The sequence below is a fragment of the Hyalella azteca genome, unplaced genomic scaffold (genome assembly GCF_000764305.2).
Source record: "Hyalella azteca isolate HAZT.00-mixed unplaced genomic scaffold, Hazt_2.0.2 contig5323, whole genome shotgun sequence".
Classification (NCBI taxonomy): domain Eukaryota; kingdom Metazoa; phylum Arthropoda; class Malacostraca; order Amphipoda; family Hyalellidae; genus Hyalella; species Hyalella azteca.
The window spans coordinates 64,886-76,600 of NW_025935517.1; the positions used below are offsets into that span (position 1 = coordinate 64,886).

At 39.5% G+C, this 11,715-nt stretch overlaps 1 protein-coding gene across 1 annotated transcript; it reads left to right on the forward strand.

The window, feature by feature from the left end:
• Nucleotides 1-319: 319 nt before the first annotated feature.
• LOC108674983 (Meckel syndrome type 1 protein homolog) lies at nt 320-11,607 on the forward strand. The gene is made up of 13 exons (XM_018162972.2): nt 320-511; nt 1,055-1,234; nt 1,521-1,632; nt 2,443-2,504; nt 3,539-3,640; nt 4,339-4,446; nt 6,628-6,733; nt 6,938-7,079; nt 7,402-7,533; nt 7,915-8,013; nt 8,685-8,827; nt 9,496-9,598; nt 11,332-11,607. Exons 1-13 carry the CDS (start codon nt 435-437, stop codon nt 11,448-11,450), a joined length of 1,485 nt encoding a protein of 494 aa, XP_018018461.2. The 5' UTR covers nt 320-434; the 3' UTR covers nt 11,451-11,607.
• The last annotated feature ends 108 nt before the right edge of the window (nt 11,608-11,715 follow it).

Sequence of the window (11,715 nt, forward strand, 5' to 3'; positions counted from 1 at the left end):
CAACGTCGTCGTCAAACAATCACTTGCAGCACCTAGTATAGTAGTATAGTATCTTCGGCATTAAAGAATAGGCCTGTCGCCGATTCTTGTACTTTTCTTGACTAGACTGGCCTTACGGATGGTAGATTTAAAATCGCTTCTAGATATCAGATGTTCCGTAGGGACTGGCGTGTAGTGCCTTCCTACGGTGAATGGTTATAGCTGGCGTGTATTACCCTTGTACAGTGAATGGTTATGGCAGCCGTTGAATGTATCCCGGCGATGCTATATCTGGGTGAACAAAGGTCTGAGCTTGTCAACCATTTCCTCCTTATCCAACGCTGCCTTAGTTTATGTGGACGATCAAGTAGTTCGCGACGGATGTAGACCATTTAATAGTTATTTTTTGCGTTAATATAATATTTCTGAAGAAAATAATTGAATAAACAAAGAAAATGATGGCCGTGGAACCAGCGGCTAGCAGCACCGCCTACTATTACACTAAAGATGACATCGCAAACTTCAAGATCAGGTAAGAGATCTACAAGTAAGGCTGTGGCAATATATTGTTCGATACATTTCGTTACAGGGGGAGGGCGTAATTAACGTTTAAGCTATTGATTCTATAGGTTACTAGCAATTACCAATAATGCTTATAACGAATTTTGTGAAGCCAAGCATAGAAACAAACTTAAGAAATGATTAGTTTTTCAAACAATTAAACTACTGTTTTTTTTTAAGACGAGAAGTTGCTCTAACAACCTTTGAATTTGAGCAGTTTGAACACTTGACCGGTACAATCGACATCATCAGTTGAATATAGTTGGTTTGTTGATGCAAACATTTTATTCCATGAGGCTGTAAAATTTCAAATTTCCTACAGTCAAATCATTTATGAATGCAGCTCTACAGTCAAGAACTGAGCTGATAGCTTACAACGGTGCCATTCTATTTTATTCACTCAGAAAAGTGGGATATTTCGTGCAAGAAATGATAGTTTAACGCTGCAATAGTCTAAATAAACTACAGTAGACTACGACCAATCAGAATGAAATATATTAATCCCACTGCGCAGAGTACGATTGCGCGAGCTGAGTAGCGCTGAACTCATCTCAGCGTCACCGCGGGCTACGGTCGGGCTGCTCAGCGCCTCCAAAGCTGAAGCCAGTCAAGACAAAGCTGAAGAGCAGGCGCTGCAGAAGCAACAGTTGTTTAGTGAGGAGGTCGTCTTGACGTGGCAGCAAAAAGTTGTTCGGTAAGAGTTTGCTGCACAATTTTGTTTTTCCTCGTCGTGGTTCAGAAATTTATTATTTATTCCCTAAATTTTATTCGCAGGCTTGTACGCGTCAGTTTTCTAGGATCTATATATCTTGTAAGCGTCAGTTTTCCAGGAAGGTCGTTTATACGTATTGTCACGTAAATTTAACGTAACGTAAATTTAGTGTTCTATTTTATTAGTTAATGCCGCATGATATTAAACATTTTCGAATATCTATTGTTTGCATTGATATGTATTTGGTTACCATGGTTTTAATTTGCAGCCCCAACGCAAGCATCGACGACGTGGCGAGCAGTAGTAAAGATAACCGTCGCAAGAAGAGACCCGAGCGTCGGGTCTTTACCTTCACTCACAGAGACCCTTATTGCCAGCACGTGAGTTAATTGAATCTTGAAACTTGATATTTTGAGATTATCTGAGCGCCATAATTTATCATGATTTTAGTTTTTAATCATGATAATTAGCTAAGCGCGATAATTAATCATGCGGAGCGAGCTTCATGATAATTTGAGATTAGCTGAGCGCCATAATTTATTATGATTTTAAATTTTAATCCTGATAATTAGCTGAGCGTCATAATTAATCATGATTTTAGTTTTTAATCATGATAATTAGCTAAGCGCGATAATTAATCATGCTGAGCGTCATGATAATTTGAGATTAGCTGAGCGCATTTGTTTTTGACTTCGAAAAGGAGAACAATTAAGAAGATTTTTGGTTGTATTTAAAAAGCTGACGACCCAAATGCAATTCTCGATTGGCAGCAAAAATTTCGAAGTTCGTTGTATCGCTCACAAGAATATATATGGAAATTAATATATTGCTTTTCCTCGGTCGTTGTTTGCCTCTTTATTCTCATAGAGGTTTTTTTAGATAGAGCTCGCTTGTTTTATCTTGATTTAGGTAGTTTTTTTCCAAATCCGTTGTCTTCTGTCGATCAAATTTTCCCATTTATAACTTTCCTCATTTATTTGAGTGACCGTGTATTTTTATTCATCAAGTAATTATTTCCTAGTCAATATAACTTCTATGTATTTTCCAGTATTTCGTCGCCAGCTTTTCAGTGGCGCCAAGCTTCACTCATGGTTGAATTAATTAATATTAATTCAACCTCAATTAAATTAATGGTTGAATTAATTAATTATTTCAACCATGGCTTTACTAAACCAACTCTGGCCCTACAGCTGCTGCAGTTGCCGGCCACCACCAGCCGCCGCCGCAACCGCGAGCTTCCTCACCATGGCGGGTGAGAACCTGACTTTTAATAATAATAATAGCGGTTTCAGCGTTTAGTAGGCCGTAGGCCTGTCGCCGATTCTTAACATCGCAGAACATTCACAGCATTTTGCGGTCTCGAACTCGCAACTCACTGCTACAATTCTACTGTGCTTAACCGCCCGGCCTCCTTGCCGATTCTGACCAGAAACTGGCGCACAGAGCTGGGATCGAACCCGCGCCTCTCTGCGCCAATCTTGGTACTCTGAACTTTAACCACTGGGCCACCCTGCCCTTGCAGGGTGGCCTGCTTTACTTGTGCTTGCAATTTATATTATAAAATAAAATGAATTTATTGAAATCTTATGTCTATTGTCAGAGTTTTAATTTGGGGAATTATTTCGCAAGTTTCTGCATACTGGTACGAGATCTCATGTGTTATGATTGAAATCTTCAAATAAAGAATTTGCTCTCCAGTCTGTGAATTGGGATCAATTTAACATTCAAATGACAAATTCTGATAAATATATTTTATAATATAAAAAGTATTTTAAATATTCTGTGTGCTATGTACAAGAAACCGTGAAGAATTAGATGTTTTACAACAAGCATTCCTATATTAATGACGGCAGAAATAATTTACCATTACGTACTAATAAACGCTTTCTTGCCTATTGATTAGGTTGCAAGATTGTTTTCCTACTTAAAGAATAGTGCCTTCCTACAGTAGTGTAGGAATGGTTACGATGTTATAATTACCTATATAATAATATAATAGAATATATAAGGAATGGTTATAATCACGATGCTTTATACTTTTGCTTTATACTTCTATTTATACTTCATTTAGGATAAATTTATGCTGTTATCTGTTAAAGATGTATCAAAAGTTTCAGAAAGAACAGCACAATACCATTAGATGTAAGTCACCCAATTATCAACGATGACGTGATTCATATAATGGACTCAACTAGTCGAATAAAGGATTTTTTCTAGCATGACAAACCAAACAAAATATATAATACATAGACAAAATTACCTGCCATTTAAACAAGATGTCTTCAGATCCAGTGTGGGGGGAGACGATGATGAGAGAGAGGCACCTCCTCCTGATCTCCCGCGATCATTCACCTACGTCATCATGGCCGACCTCCAGCCACGTGGCTGGTAAACAATCATTCTATTTCCTTTGCATGCACATTCCAATTTTGTACCGTATAGTTAATGTCTATAAATTAAATCAAATCGTATTGTATTTGCCTCTACACATTTTTAATAACCATAACCTGCATACAGTGATAGATTTTACCATAAATTTCTATTTTCGTTCGATTCCCTTACACAATTTGTAATAATTAGGGCCATCAAGTTTGGTAATTGTCCCATTTATACTCTAAAATAATTGCCAATATTAAGATTTTCTTTTGGTTTCACGGTTAAATTACACAATTCTTGGTTTATCAATAATTTTACAAGCCAGCTAAGCTCAAAACCAAATTCTTCTAAATTCCTAACTCCTCCTGTGAGAAACGATTTGGCTGGGTGTTTTCTTCTGTCTGTTCCTCTCACACTGTTTTTAATTTTAACAAAGAAAACCTCGTGATCAGGACCTAACCATTGATTCAATCGTAATAAACTTAAATTTACGTCTGAATCAATAAGTTCGCAAAAAAAATAAATATTTTAGCGGCAATCATAAAATATATTTTAGCGGCAATCATAAAACATATTTTAGCGGCAATCATAAAATATATTTTAGCGGCAATCATAAAACTATAAAATCGCCGTTAGTACCAGTATTTTACTGTTTTTATTGAAGAGCGGCGAGTTAAATGCAATATGGACGTGTTTACGACGTGTTGCAGCGAGTTCGAGGAAGCATCGAGCGTGACGTTGTGCTGCCTGAGGTACGACACTCGCGGGGAACTGGCCGTCACTCCAGACTTCTGCCACGCCGGTGATCATCCCTACAGGTGAGCTTGTAATAGTGAAAGTATAGCGTTGTCATCGTTGATTTGGTCTGGACCTGTCGCCTATTCTGAATATTGCAGAATTTTCACAGTTTGTTGAGAGTCTCGAACACTAAATTCACTGCTCCAATTTACTGTGCTTCACCGCCCCACCAACTCGCTGATATTGACTAAATTGACTCGATCGACAATTCTGCGGACTGGCCTGCGGACTCGCCTGCGGACTCGCGCAACTGGGACACTCATAATTCCTTCAATACTTAACGGATCTGCATGAATTTTGGAATGTGAGTATTAATTAAACCTAACCTAACCTAATAATAAGTCATGTAAAAATCTGTAATAATTCCTACGGCAGCGTATCGATAATTAATACTCATATTCCAAAATTCATACAGATCCGTTAAGTATTGAAGGAATTACGAGTGTCCCAGTTACGCGAGTCCGCTGGCGGGTCCGTAGAATTGTCGATTGAGTAAACTATAACAGGTAGCTGGGATCGAACTCACAACTCACTGCCCCAATATTGGTACTATGAACTGTAACCATTGTTCCACCCTTAGAATTATACTATAAAGAATCAAAATCATACATTCCCTTAACTTGAAGTTCGCAAACGGCTTCCTTTCTGTTCACACAGGCTTTCTACTTCCTTATATGTAACATTTGTATTGTTTGAGAAAGCATTATTGTTTGCTTTCTCATTTTTAATTATTCAAAATTATCCTAAAATTTATAAAGCAATTCTGTTGATAGACCTCAAAACCTATAAAATATTTTGATTGTCGTAAAGTAATCAGATATTTTAATTTCCGTTCCATAATTTTTTTCTTTTGCTGAATTTCCGATAGAATGCAGTTATAATTTTAGTGGTGGAAGCTGCTACTAACGGATTCATCTATACGCTTCACTAAATTTTGAAGGTTTCAGGTTTCATCCGTTAAAACACAAAACCACCACGAAAGGGTATCTTTTCTTTACGAAATGTACCTTGAACTGTTAAGTATTACTAAACATAGCGGTTAATTATGTATCGCCGCAACAAAACAAAATGGCAATGAAGTGCATACCTTGTCGTACTTACGTTCTTGCAGAATTTGTTCGGATTACCTCTGTTTGGTATGAATCCGGTGAAAATAACCTGAATTGGAAAGGTCCGAGAAGCTGCCTGATGTTATTTAGTGTGAAATGATTAGTCCGACTAGTACTTACTGCGAATTTTTTTTTAATTCTGTGTTGAGTGTGAAGGTAGGGAATCTTTATTCAATGAAATATCTCTGAATGGGCCTTCAGTTTCCAGATCATCCGTCATTTTAAATTATATTTCAAAGTAACATTGCTGACGTTTTCTTTTCAGAAAACTGTAGATTTTATGACACGAAAGCTTAGGGAAAATTGACCCGCAGCTAAGTCGCATTGTGACGTTCCTTCTTTGACTTGAATGTTAGCTGTTGTCATTATCGCATTTGCTGTGCTTCTGGGGATAGGGAAGTAGTCTGGGATAGGGCAAACGCGTTATTCGTCCTTACCTCTGCATCAGGATTCTCCCAAATCTCTCATTGGTTTTCTGATAAGATTAGTCTAAACCAATTGGTTTTCTTGGAACCTTGCTTGTCCTGGGTGCATAGAATGACATTCAATACTTGGTTATGCTATTGACTGCTTCTTGCTAGCAAGACGTGTGCGTGTCATGAGGATGTAGGTAACTGCCTAGTGCCTAGTCTATTCTTGTAAGCTAAACGTGTCCATGTGTCTTGAAGGTGTTGGTACCAGATCAATTCTTGCTGGCAGGAAGTTTCTATGTGTCGTGGAGGTCTAATTGCTGTGTCTATTTTGCTAGCAAGACATATCTATGCGCCATGAAAGTCTAATTGCCTTCTATTCTTGCTAGCAAGACATGCCTATTTGTCGTGAAGGTCTAATTGCCTTCTATTCATGCTAGCAAGACATATCTATGCGCCATGAAAGTCCAATTGCCTTCTATTCTTGCTAGCAAGACATGACTATTTGTCGTGAAAGTTTAATTGCTGTGTCTATTTTGCTAGCAAGACATATCTATGCGCCATGAAAGTCCAATTGCCTTCTATTCTTGCTAGCAAGATGTGACTATTTGTCGTGAAGGTCTAATTGCCTTCTATTCTTGCTAGCAAGATGTATAAGTGTCATGAAGACCTAATTCGTCAGAATAGAAGGCCCGGACGGAACGAATTTCGAGTACACTATCGAGAATGCCTCGCTCACTCGCCCTGAAAAGGAAGGTTCCATCTCTGCATTTTACCGACCTAAGTTGGTGAGTGCAATACACGTTTAGTTTCCGTTAAATGAATACGATCGAATGAAAAACTACATTAACGTATGTTGAACCAAACTGATTGAAAAATATGATACGCTGTACAATTTTAGTCAATGCATGGTATTAGCCCTATTTTTCGAAATCAAGATATTTACGCTTAAAAGCAATACGTTCGGTGCTAAGAATAATTTTGCTCCTGAGACCGCCGACGAGTGGTCGTCAGACGATGACGATGAGGGAGGGGGAGGCCTGCAGCTGACGGTGACAGGCGAGCTGACGCGCCTGCTAAACTGCGCAGTCAGCGGAGACGTGTACCTTTCCTACGCGGTCTACGTGCCGCCAGGCGAGTCAGCTTCGTCTGCTTACTACCAGCGCTGAAGCTTCAGTCGCGCTGTTAACTTTTCAAATTTTCATCTCCTTACTTTTCATCTGAAGCTATCGATCTTCCCTGCTTGATCAATCAGGTTTTCATTTATTCATATAACGTCGAAAAACAATCAATCCGCTTAGATGATTCTTTCATGACTGGAAAATCACTATAAAAGGTTTTACACCACAGTGTCAAAGGTGAGCTCGATAATACCTGAAAACATATGAATTTGTATCACTAGTCTGCAATATGCTCCGATGCAAAAAAAATTCAGAACATGATGGTAAAATTTCAGGCTGGACAGCGTCTCGAGAAACTGAGTGTGAGGGCGTGTCGGTGGTGTGTAGAACAAGACGCGGATGGTCCGGCAAAACCCCTGGCGTGTACTGCATGCCCCTCTCACTACGCTTTTTTACACACTCTACAGGTGTGTGTCGTGTTAAAATTACCACTGAACTGACTTATCTATCTGAAAATGACTGATTAAATATTTTGGAGCTAGGGTTCGCCAATTATAGAATTGGGAGTGTGAGACAACGTAAGAACTAAAAGATTTATCAAAGTTTTTTTTTTTAATATCTCAAAAAAGAGATAAATTCATTCCTCTCTCTCTCTCTTTTTCTCTCGTGTGGGGAATTTACCTTCGTTATGGGAAACATTATTTGGAATTTACCTTCGCCTTTGGTTGTCTGAAGGGAAAAGGAACGCGCCAGAAAACAGCCACATGCTGAATTAATGGTACAAATCTTTGATATGCATTACTAAAAATGGTTTCTAGGCTTGTGTTTTCTATTTGATTTGTACTCAGGGAACGGGTGGCCCGTTTTATTGGTGGGCGCCTTCGCGGTGGACGGCGACGGCGGCGAGATGGACGTTGGCTGGGCGACCATCGACCTCGCACCGCCAGGTGAGACGGCAGTCTTGCTCACCGAATTCTCCTGCAAGCCGCTGAATTTTTTTCCGAGCAATATCTTCAATCTGCACGTCGCTGTTTGGGTACCGAGGCGCGAAATTCTGTGCGACTCGTTAGCTTTACGTTTTGTTTAAATAATTGTGTAACCTTGTTCGTTTTTTTCTTCGCAAGTCTTTACCAAGACTTGCCAGTTGGTCTTGGCTAGACTTGCTTGCCAAGACACCAACAGCTTGTTTGAAACAGTTTTCACAAACATTGGTTAGTAATAAAACAACGTTCCGACTATTGAAATACGACATGACGCCCTTATTATGCATTAATATTTTTCAATGACGTCGCCCTAATCACTTTTTTGCATTTTAGAAACGGCAACAGGCCATGGGCCAATTTCTTGAATGCCGACACTTCTATTCTATTACGCGGTTTCCTCCCACGTGTTCAGATTTTCTCTCTCCTTGTGCTCGGTTTGAATAACTAACAAGACCAAACAGCTATTGTCATAACTATTAAATTAGGTAACTATAAAGTTGATTGTTTTTCCTTGAACTGTTCCTTATTCAAGTAATGTAAAATCACTAATGTGACAGGTGGCTGCACAGACCACAATATTAAAATCTACTTCCTGTACGATTTTATTCATACCTCGTAATATATTAATTCAACAGCAAGCCGGGGCGAAGTGAGTCATGTCCCCATGTGGTCTCCAGCTCCCGTAACCCCTTCGTCAGCCCTGCAAAGGACCTTCCTGACAGGCTGTCGTCTGCTGCCCTCCGCCTCCTACCTGGCCCCCTACACGGCGCGTCATGAGGTGTGTTCATCATGACATAAATGTTATCATAATTAACGCTAATATGCATGAACATAAATTTTATTATACGAGTAGTTGATTGGATGTGCCCACTTATTTGGACTAAATTACGTAATCTTTCTCGTCCTGTTAACGAGGCATTATGGTGTACCGCACCATACGGACCGACGCCGTCCCTTAGTCACGAATTGACTGCACCTGCAGATCATGAACACACGAGCCGTGAACAATCTACACCTCGTCGTAGAATTGACCGAGTCAAGGAAGAAGATAGAGCGCAGTCACGCCCCAAATTCTGTGTTAATTGAATTTATTGAGGACAATTCGCTCTCGCCAATTAGCGAGAGCGAAGTTCATTTTCTAATGCATAACATAGGAAAGTATATAACAACAAAGTGAATAGAATAATATGCAATACAATTGCAAAATATTCCGATTGTTCTGACCAGCAGCTTATTTAGGTATCTTCAAGAACCGAAACGCTCAATACCCTTTCAGCCTTCACAAGTCATGGCGTTATCTGGCCAGCTGGATATTAACATTATTTTTCCTAGGTGGTCCGACAAATCGTAATCAACAGTATCGTGCATAATTCCACAAACGAAGCTGTTGTTCTTATAGGGAGATTATATCCTCTTAAACGTTCAATTTTTCATGTATACCGCCAGATATCACGCGTGAGCCGCTTCGGTCTAGTGACCAACACGACGGGCACGCTGGAGTACAGACTGCAGACGTTGCTGCGCTCTAGCCTCGACCTGCCACACCCAGGTAACGGGATACTAATTTAAATGTGTGAGCATCAATAGCTCTTGATTGTTCATGAAACCAACGCTTGCAGTCACAACAGTGCTGCGTTTACCTCAATTTTCGGAAAATATAGCAGTCGAGGATTTATACCAGGTGTCCCAAAAAAAAAAACGATATTCAACTCTGAATGGCTGTAACTCGAAAAGTAATAGAGTTAAAAGAATTTGGAAGGTCACGATTTGTTTCCTATGTTTTTCTCCATCTCTCCACCAAAAATCCGACAGATCGATGTAGCCATAAGCGTTTGATAGAACTTTCAGTGACGTGTGCTAAAATCGTGCTTGCGCAAAGTTTTAGTAAGATCATTTTGCATAATCATTACGTTGTCTTGACATGTTTTCTTTTCGCTGTTTTATATTTTGTATCCTTGATACATCTTGAATACATTATTCATTCACCCCAGGGAGCTTTTCACCCGTGATCCACCCCAGGGAGCTGACGGGGTGAATTGTTAGAAGATGCATGTTAGTCTTAAAAGATGCATGTTCGTAACAAGCTCCTAGATACTGATCTTCCTCGACGTTTAAATTTCGCAAGAGGGTTTTTACAAAAGCATAATCGATTTGTGGACGATATTGTGGTTGGCGATGAGGCTGCGTTCCATTTGAATGGCAGAGTAAATAATCACAACATACAACAGTATGCACCGAAGAACCAACCTCCAAGTTTCAACTTCGAAGTAGGAATTTCAAGAGAGAAACTGTCCGTGTGGATGGGACTTTGTGGCAACGGAAGCATCATTGGATCGTATTTTTACAACAATAACTTGAACGGTGCTGGGTACCGCGATTTATTAAATGACATGATTATTCCAAGGCTTCAAGAAACTCGTGCAGAAAGAAACAATCGATCTTGGTGGATTCAAGATGGTGCTCCTTCGCATCGAAGTGGTGCTGTAAGAAATAAACTTAATTAAGTATTCGCTAATCGCATTATCGCCTTGGGTCATCAAGTTGAATGGCCGGCCCCCTAGATCACCTGATTTAAAACCTTGTGATTTTTTTCCTCAGGGGACATTTAAAGAACAAAGTTTACAGCACTTTACCGCGCGACGCCGACGAATTCAGACAAAGAATTGAAATTGAGGCCAATTTTCTTCGAGAAGATGGTGCTCTTGTTAATCAGACGAGTGATGGCGGGAATGAGACGTCGTATGCAGTTGTGTGTTGATACAAACCGAGGACACATTGAAGGGCACTAAAGGAAAGGAACGTCTGTTTTTATTTGAAGGGCACTAAAGGAATGGAACGTCTGTTATTATTTTTCTGTTATTATCATTTTCAGAACAGTTTTCTTCAATAAATGAGTAAAAGTTGATTAAAACTTACATTTAATATCCTAAGCTTCAAAGTTTAAGAGAAGTGACAAAGTTTGCGCAAGCACGATTTTAGCACATGCCACTGAATGTTCTATCAAACGCTTATAGCTACATCGATCTATCTGATTTTTGGTGGAGATATGGAGAAAAACATAGCTAACAAATTCTGACCTTCCAAAATTTTTTAACTCTAATACTTTACGAGTTACAGCCATTCAAAGTTGAATATCTTTTTTGGGGGGAAACACTGTATAACGACGATTTTAGTATAACGAACAGTAAAATATTCCTTAGTTGTGGAGGATTGTATACATTTTGACTTATTTTACTCCATGATGATGTGGTAACATTCTTATCATGCCTTGTGTGAATGCAGGGGCGTTGGTGTCTCAACTGCCGGGACGCAGCGAGGCCACCAAGCGAGCGCTTGCAGCCTTCAGAAAGTCCAGAAGAAAACTTCACCTCATCACCGCGGGCATCAAAACCAAGAAATGATCGCCACAAATGTGTGGACAAAGGTAGAGGAGCACTTCAGACACGAAATAGTTTATATCTATACACTTCATTTAAAGGGACATGTAGTTTTGTACTCATAACCACCCAAAATATTAAAAAATAACTCGGTACTCACTGCAGTGAGTGACAGAGCGCATTTTCTCATCGACAAAAACATGAAGTCAAGGTCGGACAGACAGACGGACATGGCGAGCATAATAGTGCATTTTTTCATAAATGAGAAAATGCGCTAAAAAGAGTATGG